At 45.1% G+C, this 19,975-nt stretch overlaps 1 protein-coding gene across 5 annotated transcripts in view; it reads left to right on the top strand.

The window, feature by feature from the left end:
* The window catches only part of APP (amyloid beta precursor protein), a 312,106-nt gene extending 309,552 nt beyond the window's left edge, over positions 1 to 2,554 (top strand). For all 5 annotated transcript variants that reach the window (XM_075910226.1, XM_075910216.1, XM_075910208.1 and 2 more), the window contains one exon: positions 1,963 to 2,554. In XM_075910226.1, the coding sequence (XP_075766341.1) occupies positions 1,963 to 2,064 (102 nt within the window). In that variant the 3' untranslated portion in view covers positions 2,065 to 2,554. The remainder of the gene's footprint in view (positions 1 to 1,962) is intronic.
* Positions 2,555 to 19,975: the final 17,421 nt, after the last annotated feature.

Below are 19,975 nucleotides of genomic sequence, written 5' to 3'. Positions count from 1 at the left end.
TTAGGAAAAACTTCCTATCAGGGTCTTTAAGCAAGCACTGGAATAAATTGTCTAGGGGAGATTGTGGAACAATACTTAATCCTGCCATGAGTGCAAGGGGGGCTGGACCAGATGACTTTTCAATGTCTCTTACAGTTCTATAAGCACTTCTCCTTTACTTATTCATGAAAAGGTTAGACTAAACTAGCCTGCTACATTAGATTTCTTGAGAGAATACATTTTCCATTATCCAAAAGGTTATTTTATGCTAAAAATAAAAAGATTTTTGTTGAAGGTCATTACTTACAGAAAATCACATTAAAATTTGTATAGCTAATATTTTAGAATAGTTTAGAATCCTCTGTGCCCTTCCTGCTTCTATGTCTTCTCAGAAGGTAGAATTTTTTTTAAGGGTGATGGCAAACACCATTGGATATGTCTAGACTGGCAAGTTTTTCCGCAAAATCAGCCACTTTTCCAGAAAAACTTGCCACCTGTCTACACTGGCCGCATGAATTTCCGCAAGAACACTGATTTCCTACTGTCTGAAATCAGTGCTTCTTGTGGAAATAATATGCTGCTCCCGTTCAGGCGCAAAGCTTTTGCGCAAAAGGGCCAGTGTAGACAGCTCAGGTTTGTTTTGTGCAAAAAAGCCCCGATTGCGAAAATGGCGATCGGGGCTTTTTTGCGGAAAAGCGCGTCTAGATTGGCACGGATGCTTGTCCGCAAAAAGTGCTTTTGTGGACAAGCATCCATGCCAATCTAGATGCTCTTTTCCGCAAATGCTTTTAACGGAAAACTTTTCCATTAAAAGCATTTGCGGAAAATCATGCCAGTGTAGACATAGCCCATAGGTAAAGTAAAGCAAATAGAATAGCTGGTGGGTATTAAAAAAATTAAACACAATAGCCCGATGATGATAGTTTTTGAATACACAACAGTTATCTCATTCAGCCAATGGATGTAATTAGGTATTTTAACACAGAGCTGGTGAGACCAGTCTGCATAGTGGAGTAAAATTTCACATGACTGTAATGTTCAGTGAAGGAGAAAACTTGTTGTAACCACTGAGCTGTTATTGTTCCTGTCTGCTAAGAAATAAACAGTACGTTTTAGTGTACTAAAAAATATTTAACTAGTTCAGAAACAAAGCACTGATATTGGGCAGCAGATTCAATCCTGGAGTGAGAGGGTGTAAATGCTATGGGATTATTGATTTGGGACCCATATCAGTATCCTTATTTTTTTGTTTTTTGTTTTTATTAGTGAATTTGAAAGGTCCCACTTGGCAACTATAGGTAGTGTCTTATAGGATCCAGCACAAGCCACCTATTGCTGTTCTTCCAAGGTGGTTCTGTATTATTGATACATATCCCTACCTGGCACAGAAGGGGTCCAGGAAGTAAGAGACTAGTTGAGTAGTTGACTACCCGGTTAAACCTAGGCTTATCAGGGAGTCGAGTCACTACTCAATTACTGGATTGCCTCCCTCACTCCTGCTGCTTCTGTAAGAAAGGCAGAGGGAGGGGGAGCCAGAGCCAGCTTAGAAGCCAGCTCCCCCAAGCACCAGCTCTTGCTCCCTCCCACCTCTTGTTGCCTCTCTCACATAGAGGCAGCAGGGGAAAGTGACTAGTCAAATCACTACTTGATTACCCAATAAGCATATGCTTGTCAGATAGTGGACCAGTCTCTTTTGGCTGGTTTCCTTATTCACTGGAGAACCATCCCATCAGGCCCAGGTCGACAGACTCTGGTTAAGCTCTAAAGACTTACTATTAGGCTTTTCCTAGGAAGGTAGGATGTAGGAGTGAGGCCTTCATTTGCTTCTCTTTCTGTGGAGTTGGACCTTTCAAATTGTGTTTAAATGCACGTAGAGGAAATCCACTAAGCGTTCAGCATATATTTGGGAGAAGTAAGTAAACTTGAGCCACTGTGCGGATCAAAGAGGAATCCTGACCACAGTCTGTTTCCTCTTCATGCTAGGTGGACGCGGCAGTGACACCAGAGGAACGCCACCTTTCCAAGATGCAACAAAATGGCTATGAAAATCCAACCTACAAGTTCTTTGAACAGATGCAGAACTAGAACACCACAACAGCCTCATGAGTTGGACAGCAAAATGATTGCTTCACTGCCCATCGGTGTTCGATTATAGAATAACGTGGAAAGAAACAAAAAACACTCTGTTTTATTATTTACTCATTATCGCCTTTGACAGCTGTGCTGTAACACAAGTAGATGCCTGAACTTGAAATAATAAAAATCAGTAATGTATTTTCTCTCTTTACATTTCAGTCTTTACACTACATTATTAATGAATGTTTTTTGTGTACTGTAAAGAAGTTAGCTGTATTTAACTATTGCATGGATAGAGTCTCTTTCCCAATTATTTATCATGTAGCCCCTTAGCCAATTGTATATTATTCTTGTGATTTGTGGCAAAAATTAAGTCCTAATTGAAATATGCTTTAAGAATTGATGGGGGATGCTTCCTGTGTCTTAGCTGCTTCTCTTTGCTGAGTATTTTTTTCTGATCACTATGCATTTTAAAGTAAAACTACATTTTTTTAAAGTATTCCAGATGAGTTATTTTCCTCTGCAGTTGCATTTTATTGTACAGATGGTTGCTTCTGCTGTATTAGTGATGTAGAAATCATGGGAATACACATTTGTTTCTTTGTGCCTGTTTTATGTGCACACTTTAGGCATTGGAAGGTAAACTTATTTTTTCCATGTACCTTTTTGATCTTTTAATAAAAATTAAAAAATGAAAAAGAATCCCTATTAATTGTGAGCACTTTCATAGGGAAAAAGTGCCTGCTGGTTGAAAATTAATGGGGATCCTACAAATGTCTCTGCAGGATGATTGTACAGAATCATTGCTTATGAATTGATAGCTTTCTACACTGTGTTACATAAATAAATTAAGAAAAAAAATCTTTGGAAAAGAGTTTTCTTTGGAGGCAGAAAACAACATAAACATCCACAAAGTCAGGAGAGAAGGGGCATTTTCCTGAATGCCGATACAGACCAGAACATGCACAGTTTGAATACAGAGAAATAAAATGGCAGTGCAGGGAAGAGCCATGGCCTTTGGTTGCCCTTCCTCTCCAAAAGGTCATTTTTTCCCCACTTTGTATAATGGTGTTTTAATTTAAATAAATACAATTCTTGGAGGAGTTCCTTTGCAGGGGGGTGAGTATGTAATTACTAGAGATTTAAATTAGTCCAATATTTGCTTAACCAATAAGCCTAGGATTATCCGTTGATCATTTTGACTACTCGCATTCCTCCCCGCCCCACCTCTGTATCAGCCAATGCTGCAGGGAGCCCTCTTAAAAGCCAGTTCACACCAGCTTCACGGTGCTGCCTGTCTCTTCCCCTGCGGCAGAGGGGCCAGGGGAGGGTCCAAGCAGCCTCTGTTCATGCAGAGCTGGTGTTCACCCGCCCCCCCAGATGGGCTGCTGCCAGACCAGCTGCCGTCCGTGGAGATTGCTTCACAGTAACTCCTCCACCCCCGCAGTGGCCTCTGTCCGTGGGGGGCTGCTGCGATCCTGCATTGCTGCCTCCAGCAGAGGCATGGGGCGGTAGGGCAGCTGGTCTGTGCAGGGAGCTGGTTTTTAAATTGGCTCCTGTTGTGGATCAGCTCCTGCCTGGGTACCCCATGCGGGGAGGAATGCGAGTAGTCAAAATGATCAACGGATAATCCTAGGCTTATTGGTTAAGCAAATATTGGACTAATTTAAATCAGAGGCAGCAATGCAGGGTAGCCGGGAACTCTCCTGGACTATGTCTACACTCATGGCTTCTTGCACAAGAACATCTTGCGCAAGGGTTCTTGTGCAAGAAGTCTTGCACAAGAAAACGTTCACACTGCCATGTGCGTGCTGTGCTTTTGCACAAGAGCTCCCATGGCAGTGTGGATGCTCTCTTGCAGAAGAAAGCTCTGACAGCCATTTTAGCCATAGGGCTTTCTTGCGCAAGAAATCCCTGCCGAGCGTCCACGCTGCCCTCTTGCGCAAGAGCTCCTACACCTGTTAAAAAAGAGCGTAGCTCTTGCGCAAGGAGCCCTCTCTTACCACGCCGTACTGTAAATTTCCTTGCGCAAGAGCAGGCGGGCAGTGTAGATGCTCTGCAGATTCTTGCACAAGAAGCCGCGAATGTAGACATAGCCCTGGAGTGGGGCCAGAGCACACAATTATGCCTAAAACTGGTACTGGAATCAAGGATGTCATTTGTGGGATGGTGAGGGGTCACTAGCCCCCCCCAAAGTTTGAACCCCTCGATTTCATACCTGATGTCTGCTTAAAGGGGATGTCCTAGCTCCAGTAGCAGTTCTTAATTGCAATTGAGAGTTGTGTTGCTTCCTGCTTTGCTTTTGGGACAAAGTTTGTTTCTAGGCAGGCAGGGTAATAAGATATCAAAAAGGTTTATCATTCAAGTAATTGAAGTATCCGTACATCAACCTGAAACCATTGCTATGTACTCCACTAAAAAGAGGAGGTATAAATAGTGATGTGCTGCAGGGATCTGCATATGGACCAGTTCTGTTCAACTTGTAAATGTTCTTAAGGTGGCAAAAGTTGCTGATTCAAAATAGATAAGTCCAAAGCTGCCTGCACACAGTTGCACAGGGATCTCACAAAACCGGGTGATTGGGTAACAAAAGGGCATATGGAATTAATGTTGATAAATGCAAATTAATGCATGTGTCAAAATATCCTAACTATACATATAAAAATGAGGTCTAAAATAATGTGTCACTCAAGAAAGATCTTGGCATCATTGTGCATAGTTCTCTGAAAGCATCTCCTCAATGTGCAGTGATACTCTACTCTAAAAAGCTAACAGAATATTTGGGAATCATTAGGAAAGGAAGAGAAAATGTCATATTGCCTTTATGTGAATGAACAGAGGAGGCAATCATCGTATGGTCCACCCCTGTTGCGCACATCTTGTATACTTCATGCCAACCCCATCTAAACAGAGATCTACTGAAAGCAACAAACAGCTTCCATGTGATGAGAGATAACAAGACTGGGACACTTCAGCTTGGAAAAGAAATGACTGGGGGGGGGGTACAGTAGAGGTCTAGATAACCATGAATGATATGGAAAAATAGAATAGGGAAATGTTATTTATTCCTTTACTAACATAAGAAACTGGCCCATTGAAATTTATAGGTAGCACATTTAAAACAAAACAAACTATTTCTTCATGGTCAACCTGTGGAACTCTTTGGCCAGGAGATAGCAGAAAGGCCCAAGCTGTAACAGGGTTCCCATAAGAACAATAGTTCGAGGAGGACAGGTCCATCAATGGCTACTAGCCAAGATGGGCAGGGATGGTACCTCTAACATCTGTTTGCCAGAAGCTGGGAATGTGCAACAGGAGATCGGCCATTTGATGAATGCCTCGTCTGTTCATTCCTTCTGAAACACCTGGCATTGGAACACAGGATACTGGACTAGATGGACCACTGATCTGACCCAGTCTGGCCATTCTGATGCTCTTGTGTAGATCTTAAAAATAGCTGTCCCCTGCTGTACCTACTAGACCCCACTTCTCTTCCAGAGCTGAGATGGAGATCTGACAGCCTCCCCTCTCTCTCTTTTTCTGCAGAGTTAGAAACAAACACAGAATACACATTACAATTTTAAGGCTAACCAGTGTCCCTTAAGTGATTTGCCCCAAGATGTCAGAATGGTAGAATTAGAGCTGAGTGGGTCTAATTTTCCATAGGAATTAGATTAGATATAGTGCTGACAGCTAATTGCAAAGTTATCTGCCAAAAAGTATAGTTTTCCAGTGCTTTCGTAGCCCCTGGAAAGAGGTGATGTGTGTGTGGAGAAGGGGGAGAGCAGATGAGGTTGGTTCTGCCCCCACCCCAGCCAATTTGCTGCTTGGCTTGTATTGAGCATGCTCAGTAGCACTGCTGAAGCCACTGTCCTAAGTCTGCCCCCATGCTCTCACTTTACTCCTCCCCCCCCCCCCCGCCAAAATCTGAAATGGCTCCCCTGACTTGAATGCCTAAACCACAGATTGTAGATCCGTATTCTGAGCACACTGCATTTCACTTGTGCCCCCACCCATAGGCACCACCTTCACTCACCACCAATAGTTTGCAGGGTGCTGCAGCTTGTGACTCCTAAGACCTGTGAATTAGACCCTTAGTGCCTCTATGTATGTATGAAACTTGTTTTACCGTTGTACATGGATGAAAAAAGGTCACAGTGAAGGAAAGTCTCTATCTCCTCCCTGTAGTACAAGTTATCACAAACTGATTGTTCCATGTAGCCGAGACTGTTCCTGAAGCAATTGTTGCAATCAGTAACTCTCTTCCTCTGGTTTTTAAGAAAGCCCAGTGCATAAAAAGGCATGAAAAACCATGTCAAGTTTCATGTGCAATCATTGCATAATGCACCTGACTAAAGCAGCTCGCGTAACAAGAGCCTTAACACTATTGCAAAGCACCACAAAGCCACTGACACTTCTCCATCACCAGCTAGAGAAAGGGCTGGCAACCTTCTCGAAGTGGCATGCCAAGATTTAACCCTCCTGTCCTGGGCTGCGTCACTCCCCGTGGGGGGGAAGGGGGCAGCTCTCTCCACCATACACCATTTGGTCTCCTGCCCTGGGCTCTGCTGCAGCTTTTCCTGTGGCAAGGGAAGGAGCAGCGCGTGTGCTTCGCCCCACAGGAAGCCAACACTGGCTCCAATCTTGCAGAGAGCATGATGCTGGATTGCCAGCATGGGCTCCCTGGTGCGGATGGAGGGAACCCGTTCATTGCGCATGTCACCGAAAACCATCTTGCATGCCACTTATGGCACGTGTGCTTAAGTTGCTGACCCCTGGCCTACAGCCCGAGTCCCAGCAACACGGAAAGATTGGGCATCTTACACTCTTCTCATATGCAGCCTAGCAGCTACCCTGACGAGCATAGTACAGCTCCGCCTTTCAAGACAAGCGGTCACTGTGACAAGCAGCTGTTGTAGACTAACTGCATTTCAGCTCCCTTTGCCCAGTCACTGGCTAGTCCAAAGCAGGAACAGAGGCCCAGCCCCATTTTCTAACGGTAGTGCTGATAAATGAATTCAGCTTCTTCTATGATCTAACTGTCCCAGTTTCATTACCGGCTCTAGGCCTATCTGGAAGAGCTCAGGAAAGCCCTGCCCCCTCTCCCCCCCACTCCTTGCTGTTGGCCCTATTGGTCTCAACCTGGGTGAAAATAACTTAAATGTCTGATATATGAAAGTTTCTAACACCCTCCCCGTTGCGAGGGAGCTCAGGGCAGGGACCTGGTGGTGTGGGGAAGCTCCGGATTTAGGGCTGGGGCTGTGTGGGGTGCAGGAGTCAAGGCAGAGGGTTGTGGGGGGAATGTTCAGAGTAGGAGGCAGGGAGCATATGTTGGGGGACTGTGCGGGGGGTGGGGGGGTCTGAGTTACATTACCTGGCTGGTAGACAGGTCCTTGTCTCACTGCTCCTGTTTGCTGCCATGGGAGCTATGCGCCAGCTGTATGGGAGCACTGCTATGGGCAAACGGGTGGTGGTGATGATTTGAGAAACCCCCTTACCTCCTGCTCCCTTCCCCTCACTTCTTCCCCGGGGCTGCCGTCAGCAGTGCATGCCAGGGGCTGCATGTGCGCTGCCTGGTATCCAGCAAGAGAGGGGGCAGCAGGACAGGTGCGGCTGCACCAGAAGGCAGCTGGAAGCGTGCATGCCTCCTACAGTGTTCCCAGCCAGTCTCTTTAACCTGCTCACCTCACCTGCCTGCCAGCCACTTACAATGGTGTGCAGGGTTGCCGGGAGCCCAGCTGGGAGAGTGCACTACAAACTGCACCAAACATGCTGCCACCTGCAGTAGATCGCCCCCGCTGGCTCTTACAGGAGTGGTACCAGGGCGCAGTGCCTCACCTCTGGTTTCAGCACGTATTTCCCTGCCACCTACAAGCATACAAAAAGCTTTCCTCTATCTGTACGTACAAGAGTATAGGAACGGGTGTTGCTTAGATACAACCAGGGCCTAACTCAATGTATGGCAGGCTCATTAAAAGAGCATTATTAAAATTCCCTTTAAGAGCAGAGCAATCCACAGAATGATGCCTGTGCATTTACAGTTAGAGACAGTCCCAATCATAATACCATAATTCAGTGCAATTCCAATTACAGAACATGTTGCTCTGAATAACAATTCCCAAATCATATTGCACACTGCACAGTGGGAGGTATTCAAATAACAAGACACACTCATAATACAGATGCTTGGAGGAGCAACTATGGGGGCTGGGAGAATCATGTAGATGTGCCACAATAATGCTACCTTGGTTTAAGTTATATAAAACATACCACTTTTAATTAAAAGATTTTATACGTAAAAATTATCCAACACATAAAAGTTACTGAGTTAACACAAACCCTTGTGCTATCAGTGCTACACCAGGACTCTAGCATTTACAGCCCTTAGTATCCAGCTCTTACTAATAACAGCATTCTGACTGCCCCTTACCACCTTTACAACCTTATTAATATGTAAAGACAACATTAAAATGAATCTAATGCAACTAATCAATGCATTGAGACAAACAAGTACACATAAAAAGAGCAAAAGATGATGAAATCAGTAAAGGACACAGGAAAGCAATTAAGAGTGTCTGATTTAAATGCAGGATGGGATACAGCTTAAATAAGTTGAACAGTTCAAAAGCAGCAGAACTACCTTGTACCTGGCAGTGGCTTGAACCAGAGTGCCAGTTCCAGATTTTTAGCAAGCTCTTAGTGGCAAAAGCCCCTTTCTGGCTATTGAATTGATGGAGGTAAAACCGGTGCTCTCCCCTTCAAGGATCCACCATTGCCCCAAAATCACATTTCAGTATGCAGCTTCCACCACTCATCACTTGCTTGTTGGACTCTATACACATACAAATAACAGCATGCAGCATGCCTCTATAGGTCTGAAGGGAGCTACAGAACAGTGGCTCTCAACCTTCCCAAACCACTGTACCCCTTTCGGGTGTTTGATTTGTTTCACCTCACTTAAAAACCACTTGCTTACAAAATCAAACATGAAAATGCAAAAGTATCACAGGACATGACTGCTGAAAAATCGCAGGCTCTCATTTTCACCGTGTAATTATAAAGTAAATCATTCGGAATAAAAATGTACTTGCATTTTCGTATATGCTACAACAAACAAGACATGGCATGACATGTTAATTTGCACTGACTTCACTAGTGGTTTGTATGTAGTTCAGTGTAAAACTAGGAAAATAGTTAGGTAAGTCGATGTACCCCCTGGAAGACCTCTGTGTACCACCCAGGGGAGGTGTACCTCTGCTTGAGAAAAAACACTATAGCTTGTCATACAATAGCCAGGTGACAAGGAGAAAGATTTTTATTACAGGAAGATTACTAAGAGTGCTCATTCCAAGCCAGTAAATGACACTTAGACCCAGAACTTTTAAAAATGAGTGCTTAGAGTTCAGCTTATAAAACAACATTCAAAACACTTCATTGTGTGTCTTAATTTTCAAAGGTGCTGCTCACTACTGACTTCAGAAGGCTGGAGGGGGGAGGGGTTACCTTTATTTAATTCTCATACCTGGCACCTCTCTGTGAGCAACCCCAACATGCCAGTGTCCCTTTCCCACTTACCTGTAACTGGGAAGGTGCACAGGTCTTCTCACTCAGCCTGCCCAGTCCAACCATTTTCCACTGCGTGCTCCCTTTCTCAAACACACCCACTGCAAGTCCAGTCTCACAACAAGGCAGGAGAAAGGGAAATGGCTGCAGCTGCTTTCACACACAGCTGTACCTCCAGTCTCACACTCACATTACTGGTGCACTGGGAAGCTCTTGCATAGGCCAAAGTGTTTGCACCTGCAGCTTCTGAGTTTCCTCAGGCTGGTTTTAGATTCGTTGAAACATATTTGAATTTTCTCAAACAGTGATTGGGGTGGGGTGTAAGCGTTATGCTTTGGGGCAGGAGGAAGGGGAAATGCACTTATGGTGCATTTTTTTATTTTAAAACAGCAATTTACAATATTCTGGACAATTTCACAGCTGCTATTTTGAGCCCTGCCTGCTGCCAGAAAACAGCAAGGCTCTTATCAGTGTCACAGAGTGGGCACTGTTGTCTGGAGAAAGCTATGAGCAGAAGTAGACACTGCAGTTGCCCACAGGGAAGAAGATTACTTCCACCCCCACAGAACAGAGACTGGGGAAGGAAGGCACAGAGTAGTGAAACCTTTTTCTTCTTTTAACACAGCCAGCAGTCTAGAACAGATTCAGATCTGAATGCACAAAAGGAGTTGGAGGAGCAGGGGAGACTGGATTCAGAGTCTCCCATCTCCCAATCCAAAGCTCTAGCCAGCCGCATGTGACAGACACACAGCTATACCCAGGAAACCTGGTCCTCATTTCTGCTTTACTTCCCCATGTCATTTGTATCTATATCTAGCTACTGATTTAGCTCTCTAGTCAAAAGATGATCTGGTAAATGTTCCCATTTCGGACAGAAGAGGACTAGCTTACAGTTGATGAATATTCCATGATAGGGTTGCCAGGTGGTTTCAACAAAAAATACTGGACACACTTGACATTACATCACAATCTACATTGCTTAGAAAATACTGGACATTTATATTTTCTCAATTTGTTTCCAGAACAGAAAGCTCAAATAGTGGGCTGTCCAGTTCAAAACCAGACACCTGGAAACCCTATTCATGAAATCTTCTCAGCTTCCATCCCCACATCTGCATGTATCAAAGCCATTTCAGTATTGTCATTGAATGGCCCAATCTCTCAATTTTTGTTTAATGGATTAAGTTGCAGTGAAAATGCTTCTAGTCAGAATAATGAAAATATCCTAATGACTAGATTTACCCAGCATTGCTCGGGGCCTTAAGTTTTATTTTTCTTCTTTTAAATCATTGCTGTGGGTCTGGGGATCAGGGGTTCGGTATGGAGAATGTCCTGGGGAGAGAGGACAACCCATGCAATCCTTCTCTTTGCACCCTTGTTAAATAAGGATCCTGGTACTCCTTGCACAGGGATAAGCCAAACTCTCAGCAAATGGGAATTTATCCTAATCCTGAAAAGAGCCAATAGAGCCACAATTTTTTCACTTGCTTTCAAGAGCACTTAATAAAATTCCAGGACAAGTGGACGCTGAAGTTGTTTTTATTTTACCTTTAAGAAGGTCTACAGGGAACCAACTTTCTTGAAGCCAGAATAGATGGGCCAAGGGTTACCAGTTGGGTTTCAAAAAAATACCAGACTCATGTGATCTCAGAACGGGATGGGGGAGGAGGGAGCAGGGTTGGCCAGGAGGAGGTTGTGGGGAGCGGAGCTGGCTGGAGGGGGGAACCAGCCAGCGGGGAGAAGGGCTGGCCAGAAAGGAGTTGGGGGGAGCAGGGCTGACCGGGTAAGATTGGAGAGGGGGGAGACCGGCTGGCGGGAAGCAGGGCTGGCCGGGAGGCAGTTACGGGGAGCAGGTCTGGCCGGGGGCGGGGGGGGAACCGGCTGGCAGGGAGCGGGGCTGGCGGGGGGGGGGGGGAGAACCTGAGAGCGGAGCTAGCCCAGGTGCACGCAGATCCTGGGGTGCTGCCTGTCCCGTGCATAGTCCTGGCGGGGCGCACAGGTGAGTCCAGCCCTGGGGATTACATCCTGCCCCGGCCCTGCCTCCACCCCCCCTCCTCTCTACTGTGTAGTTGCGTACTGCCTGGCTGGTAGACATGCTCACACAGTGTGAACATGTTTACCATCCAGGCAGTAAGCAACTACATACTGATACTCATGATAATAATACAACTTCCTTAATTAGAAAATACTAGTCATTTCTATGTCCGGTATTTTCTAAATTTGTTTCCTGGACAGAAAGCTCAAATACCGGACTGTCCAGTTCAAAACCGGACACCTGGCAACCCTAGATGGGCCAGCATTTGAGTTTAAGCAGAGATCCACAAACTGTTGGATATGCCACCTAACATTTGGGGTGACATAGCTGGGTAGGGTGACCAGATGTCCCATTTATATGTCATCTCTGCCACCCACCCATTGCCCCTTTACATGCTTCCCTTCTCACTGTCTTCTCCCTGATGTGCCTTGCTGCACCTTTATATCCCCAGTCCTTTTGTGGGGTGTGCACTGCTCCTGGCACTGTGTGGACAACCAACCCCTGGTTGGAGCACTCAGCTCACCAGACTCCTTCTTCCCCCACTGGCTCTGGCTGGGCTGGCATCCAGGGAAAGCTCAAGACCATTCAGGCCAGGGTGCTGCCTAAGAGGAGCCCAGCCCTGCATGTACCAAAGCTAGAGTTGCGAGATGGTTGAACCAAAAATACCAATACCCCCCTGCACCACAAAAAACCCCAAATCATCAGGGAAAAAGTTCTGTTGAGGAAAAAAAGGGGGAGGGAGGACACCAAAGTTGAGAAGAAAAAAAAGACTCCGAAACTTATTAAGCAAAAAAAAAAAAAAAAAAAAAGTAAATAATAAAACAGCATGGCCCCTTTCAGAGTGAGTGCAGAGTCAGAACAGGCATAGGAACGGGAGCGGTTGAGCACTAAGACCCTTTGGTCTTTAGGCTTTTTGCGGGCAGCCATTTTGTGTTCTTGTTCAAGCCAGAACTTAGCTTCCCTGTGGAACCAGGTAAGCATGGGGTCTGGAGGCAGAGGACTGGGGGTATAGGGGCCTGGAGGGTAGGGAGGCCAGAGCCTCAGCCTGGGTCCGGGTGCTAGGGTTGCCAGGTATCCAGTATTTTCACTTCCTGGCTGAGAGGGGAAGGGGATCAGAAAATACAGGACATTTTAGATGTCTGGTATTTTCTGAATTTTTTTTAACACACAGGAGGCAAAAATACCGGACTGTCTGGGTCAATACTGGATATCCGGCAACCCTAGCCAAAGCCCCGCACAGTGCTGACACCCCTCAGCTAAGCTCTGCAGTGGCAGGGAGGAAGCTATTTTCAGCCATTTGTGCCCCAACTGTGCAGGCTCCGTAACAGCCCCCCAAGGAGAGCATAACACTGTCTTGGCCCACTGCCCCTGCCGTAGGTCCTGCCCTTAGAGTGTGTGGGGCTACTCTGTTCCCCAAGTGCCCTCCCCTGCTGAGCCATCTCTCTGAGTAAGTTCACTGAAGCACTCTCCCCCTCCACTTCCCCCCAGATAGATTATCTGAGCCCTGGAGCACAGTGCAACCTTCAGCATTAACCCCTTCCTGGCCACACTTTATCCAGGGAACAGGAGGCAGCTAGGTTATGTCTATGACCAGCAGCAGCTTGGAGGTGTTAAGATCCAACTTGGCCAGTAGTTCTTGGCAGACCCTTTCCCATAACTTCCATGGAAGTGGTTGTAGATTCTCAGGGAAATTTCTCATATTTCAAATATCTGTCTGTGATGGAGTTTGGAGGACCAAAAAGGAGGTCAAATCCAAAGAACTCCAGATGCATGATATGCCTGTCAAACATCAGTATCCCTTACATTAAGTGGCTATATGCTTCTTTGTACAAAGAAACCTGTACTTACCCAGGAACAAAAATATTGTTTCTACATGCCACTTGTATCAGCCAGAATTTATATAACCTTCTAATAACTGTAGTTGCTTGCTGCTTGCTGCCTCCTCCTTGATTTCCTGGAATAGCAAAATGAAACTTAGCCTTTGAGAGATGCTATGGCCATGCACAATTCTTTGTCCTGGGAACATGGCCAACCATCAGTTGCCAAATTAAAACAAAATCATGAGACTGGGTTAAAATAATGAGATTAAAGAGAAAAAAATAATTCATTTTGGGTCCTTTTCTGAGCCTTGACAACACACTCTGGTCATGTTTTAAGCCTTTTCTCTGCAAAACTAAGGATTTGAAACACTTATTTACATGAAAGCTGAGATTGCGTCTACACTTAAGAGCCTATGTTGACATAACTGTGCCAGCATAGCCCCCTAGCTTAGATGCAGCTGACATGCACAGAAAGAGTTTTTCTGTTGGTATAACACCACCACATTCCCAAACAAAGCCGCCTGAGACTCATAGCTTGAGCAGTCATGCCTAGCAGTCAGAGCAGTGGCAGAGACCAGGATTCAGAGATATGGGTCAGAATGAGGGACAGGAGTCCCAAAACAAGTCAAAACAGGCACATCTCATTGACTCAGACTTTAAGGGCAGAAAGGACCATCATGATCATCTGGTCCGACTTCCTGCGCATTGCAGGTCACAGAACCTCATCCATCCACTCCTATAATAGACCCACAGTCTCTGACTCAGCGCTCAAATCATGATTTAAAGATGCCAAGTTATGGACAAGCTGCCATTTACACCAGTTGACACCTGCAAGTGACCCACGTACCCCGTGCTGCAGAGGAAGGCAAACTTGCCCCTCCAACACTCAAGGGTAATGCAAATCTGACCCACTGAAAAGTCCATAGTCAGTCAGACCATGAGCATTTTTGCAAACCACACCACCAAACACCTGAGAAAGGATGCTCTGCAGTATAGAATCATTAGATAAAGGGAGAAGGAAAGTGCCGGATCCTATTAAGTGAATCCTGAAATAGCCAGGAAGTTCCATTCTTTAAGCAGGGAGCTTCTGTTTCCACAGTCTCAGGCAGGTGTGAGCCTTTGAAAGAGGAAAGTGCAGTGAGCAGATTAACCCTATTAGTGCCACCAAAAGCTTCCGAAGCTTCATTCCAAGCAATTCTGGGTTAATGGATTTTCAAGTGGAGCAGCATTTGTGACTAAAGTTAATTTTTGGAGTGCAGACAATTACAGCCTAACTAGGACCTTGAGAGAGGAGAGGTTCCAGAGCTCAAGCTCCAGCTGGAGCCTGAATGTTAACACTGCAATTAAACAGCACCACAGCAGGAGCCCAAGTCAGATGGCCTAGGCCAGCAACAGGATGTTTTTAATTGCAACAAGGACATTCCTGAAAGGGCTGACTTCCCATAGGGCCTCAACAAGCACCAGACATACAAAACACAACTGGAAGAAAGATAAAAAGATTTTAAAATATCCACCCTCTAGAGAGCAGATAACAGCTTGTAGAACGCAAATGTTCACTGTCTCCTCCCGTAGTATAGCTAGGATCATATTTTGGGGGAAATGGGCTAGACATTCTCAAGATACTTCAAGTTCCTGATGATTCAGGATAATTTTGTTTTTTGTGCTTTCCCCTGCTGACACCAACTTCCTAATCTGACACAAGCGAACAGCAGCCCAGACAATATGTTATGGGAGGGGCACAGGGTTGGGGGGTGGGGATTGTGCTTCATCTGAACAAATCAATGCACAGCTCGGGGGAAAAAAACCTATCAAAAATGTCCATATTCTACTGCCTTTTTCATTTTCAAACTGATGCACCATGACTCAGCATGAACATAGTAACTAAACTAGTGAAAAACTAGCCATTCATAACGTAAGAAAACAGAGCCAAAGCATTAGTCAATAATTACATACTGTAATTTGAGAGTCATCCATAATGTAAGATTTACTTGTAACTGTCAAAAAAAAGCACTCAAGTACCCTGCAAACGGATCCTGCAATCTTCTCAATGATAATGAGGCCATGACTTTTCCCATCACATGGAATGGAACAATTCTGCTAATTTGTTGCTGAAAACACCAATCCCTTGATTGCGAGAAGTACTGGATGAGAGGCAAAGAAGCCTTCATAGCTCCCAGGAATTTCCTAAGTGCAGCCCATATGATTAGCTGCCTACATGATACAATTAACCCTTTTATTCCACTTTCTCTCCACAGCTATGCAGTGGGGTTGGGATCAGCTGCAAGCTGACATTTCAAAACTGACATTCAGGGTAGAGCAGTGGAGTAGAGGGGTTGTTTTGTAGTCACAGTGCATGAAGCAGTGCTCAAGTGGTTAAAACTAAAGCAACTCTGGGGCAGGAATAGTTATTGAAATAGGAGAGTAAAAATACAGTGCTGACACAGTAGTAAAGTCTGGCAAGGGAGATGTTAGAAGCATGCATGGTCAGTGGTCCCTCACCGTGATCAAACTGAAATCTAACACTCAGGAAGAGTAATTGAAATAAAGGAGTGTAACTAACACTGCAATAGGGATTTTTAAAAATTACTTTTAAAGGTTGCTGAGATAATAGTAAAAGGAGGAGAACTGACAGGCTCCGATGGTAAGTCCATCATAGCAACAATATGGATTTCTAAAAGGGAAGGAAGCTTGAGGCTCTGACAGCAGTTTCACAGGATCTGAGAGAGCAAAATGCAATTGTAAAGTTCAAATGGGGTCATGCAGAAAGGAGGGTTGGTTTCACTTGCTTAATGCCACCAGGGGACATAGCTTTGCAAAGCTAACATTTAGAAAGGAGGCAAAACAATTTTCCGAGTTGACTTCGGGGACATGGCGTGGGAGGCCTAGCCCCCTAGCACTGGCTAGAATGGCAACTGCCTCTGAGAATTCTGATCACTGCAATGATTTACTTATGCAACATACTTGTTGCTACTGTCAGGTCAGTCGGGGGGTCCCCAGAAAAATGGATGCTCCCAACCCCGACCTGCTTCACCCACCCTGGCCTCATTTCCCAGGAGTGTGGGGGCAGGGGAGGGGTGGTGAGAGACTACAGGCGGAAGGAGTAGGTAGGGGCCCCCATTTGCTCTGGTCCAGGGTCCCTAATCCAACTCTGACTGTGCTTATCCGTCACACCAATATGTTCAATCATCCATTGTGGCTTGTAATCATAGACTGAGGGCTCACTAGGGCTGTCTTGGTTTTAAAACTGTTTGTATAGTGCCTAGTGCACCCTGATTAGGGCCTCTGGGCAGAGGAGAGAATCAACTATACCAATAAAGCAGATGTACAAAGCAATAGGAAGACAGAAGAAATGAGTTACTTTCCCGAGCCGCCAGCCTTTTCGTTTGCCACTGTTTCAGATGATACTAGGATTCTATAGCTGCAATCTTTTGTATGGCGTTACCAGGCAGACAGCAAAGAATGGTGTTATCTTTTGGACTTAACATTGGGTGCGTCTATGCTGTGGCGCTGCTTCAGCTGGCCCATGTCAGCTGACTTGGATTCAGGAGCTTGGGCTCCAAGGCTATATTATTGCTGTGCAGTGTGAGCTCAGACTGGAGACTAGACTCTGGGCCCCTCCCAAGTCTAAAAGTCCAGGCATCAGCCCCTGAGTCCAGGGAAGGGAGGTGAGTTCCCACAGCCCAGGCTCTAGCCCAAGCCTGAATAGCCACACGGAAGTTCTATAGACTCACAGATCCTAGGCCCACAAGCCTGAGTCTGCTGACCCAGGCCAATTAGCGGTTTTTTAATGTATCCTGTGTGGCCCTGCAAGCTGAAAGGTTCACAATGAGCCAGCAATAGTACAGGACTGCTCACAAAACCTATTCAAAATGGATTCTGCACAATTATTCCAGACTTGTCACCCTTTATTGGCTCAGTTACAGGACCTTGTCTTATTTGTCTTTTTAAAGAGTTGAAAAAACAGACCCTATTGCACTCTGATGCATTACAATCTCTTTGGGTCTGGTCAGCATTGTTTCTTGTGAATAATTACTAGGGTTTGTTTTGAAAAAAGAGCGAATGTAGCAAAACTGACTTTTTAAAAGGTTAAAAACAATTAGCAATCCTGTAACTGAAAATCCTTCCTCTTACGGTAGCTCATTTGTTTCCCCTCCTGTTCTGGGAGAGGGAGGAATTTTCTTGCCTTTTCCAGCCTTTGGTGGGAGGATTTTTTTGTTGATAACATAAAGCCCTGAATGTGGGGCTTGAAAGGCACCATTAATGTCATGCTGGGTTTACATTAGTACAAAAGCAGACCAAGCTCAACATCCCCATCCTGGTTGTGATTCTGTTCAGATACACATCAGAGTGTCTGCATGCTTAGCCTAGAATATTCAATACTACACACACTCTCTGGAACATTTATCAGGGTACTGGTAATGCATGAGCTCTCTCTTTTTAATAGTCTTTTACTCAGACTTTGTGCTCTTTCTGTACTCTAACAAATAGGTGAGTGCTTATGCTTCTATAACTTCATATAACTGGAAAATAGACAACTCGCATCAGCCCCCTCAATACTCAAAACTGTGCTATGACAATGAATGTACATTTCTGTTGTGCCAAAAGGTCCCAAACTATTTCATAAATATTTTGAGAGAGGTACTTTACCCACAAGATGAAAATCAGAAATTTTAAATACCCTCCACACCTCAAAGTGTTCCTCAAAGTGGACCGTGCACTGCTTTGTTTACCTAAAGGGTCTGTAGCTATGAACCCTCGCAGCTCCAATTGGCTCTGTTTTGCCATTTCCAGACAAGGGAAAGCACCATGGCCTGGGCCAGAATTTCCTATGGCTCCCCTTGGCTGGAAATGATGACCTGGAGCCAATGGGAGTCATGAGGCTTTGTGGCTAAAGACCCTTTAGGTAAATAAAGCAGCATGGGCCCACTAGCAGCTTTCCCAAAGCAGGACTGCAGCCCACCTAGAGGGAGGACCAAAAAAAGGGGGCGAGTGGAGTCTTAAATGGGAGGATATGCCAAAGGCTATTCTGGGTGAGATGGAGCAGTGGGGGCTCCTTGTCCTAACTGCTGTACAGGGAAGAAAATTAAAGGAGTAGGCATCCCAGAGAAAGCTGTCATGGCAGGGAATAGGGAATGGGAAATGGTCAGGCGGAAGCCCTTGCTTCAAGTCCTGGCTCAGGAAGTTCCATATACCACATGCTGAATAAATAAATTAAAGGACTCGTACTTGTAAAAATGAAACAGGCTCTTTACTAAGAAATCTATTGGCAGAGATGCTGCAAGTACAGCTAGCACAGACTTCTCCATGCCTCCTCCAGACCCTACCCTTCCCTCCTGTAACATTTGCTGCTCCCCTCCTCCCCACCCCCCGGCAGTTTACTAGGCAACCCTTGCTTAGGCCAGGGTGGTGCTGTCTTCTGCTATTTAAAACATCACTAGGTCTTGCACTTTTTATGCTATTTAGAGGAAAGGGGACAGCTAATGGGGTTTGCCAGACCCTTATCTGGCATTTACCATAGATGTACCTGAGCCATTGCTTCAGGCTCTCTACTATTAATTTTTAAAAATATTAAAATGCATAAGGAATTTTCTTTCATAATGTAAAGCGTCATTCGTGTAATTGGAGTATGTGGATGAATGTATGTTCATAGATGGCACAATGGTTATTTCTATTTCTGCAACACCATTATTTTCTTTAGTTTGAAATATGGGGTGTTTAATTTGGGGTTTTTTGTTTGTTCGTTTTTTGGTCTGAGGAGAAAAAAACCTGTATTTTGTTTAAAAAACCCTGAACAGCTATGAGCTCATGTTGTGTCCCCAGCAGCATCTGGCAATTACTGCATTCCCCATTCTCTGCTTAAAGCACGGCAGGAAGTCCAGGCTAGAGTGTGGGCTGAGATTTGTGATCTCTTTCGCTGATCCCAACACCAGGATGACTCATTATGAGACAGTTTGAGGACAGACCTTCAGAGGACTAATAAATCTATGAGCAAGCCGAGCAAGCCTGTAGATGAAGTTTTCATTAAAGCTGTTTAGAGGAGTCAACACAATCCTTGCGCACACGCACACATACACAGAGGAATAAATCACCCTGTTAAAGTGACAACCCTGTTTTCAGAGCATGGAGTCCTGGGAAGGTGGGAGACAAACAATTAAAAGGGGATGTAACAGGGTAGAGTGTCCGTCTTATCCCTTCAGAGAACTCTGTACTCTGTTTTCTGCCAAGGTCCCACAAAACAACCTTCTCAAACTATTTTCCTAGCCAATTGTCTCTGCACAGAACTGATGATCTGGAGAATTCCAGCTGCAACTTTGCAAGTACGTCTTGCTTTTAAGAACATCTTATAGACTCATAGACTTTAAGGTCAGAAGGGACCATTATGATCATCTAGTCTGACCCCCTGCACAGTGCAAGCCACAGAATCTCAACCACCCCTCTTAGAATAATCCTCTCACCTATATCAAAGATATTGAAACATTCAAATACTTTGAAGGACCCAACA

Source organism: Pelodiscus sinensis, chromosome 1, assembly GCF_049634645.1.
Source record: "Pelodiscus sinensis isolate JC-2024 chromosome 1, ASM4963464v1, whole genome shotgun sequence".
Classification (NCBI taxonomy): domain Eukaryota; kingdom Metazoa; phylum Chordata; order Testudines; family Trionychidae; genus Pelodiscus; species Pelodiscus sinensis.
This window is presented reverse-complemented; position numbering and strand designations above follow the sequence as displayed.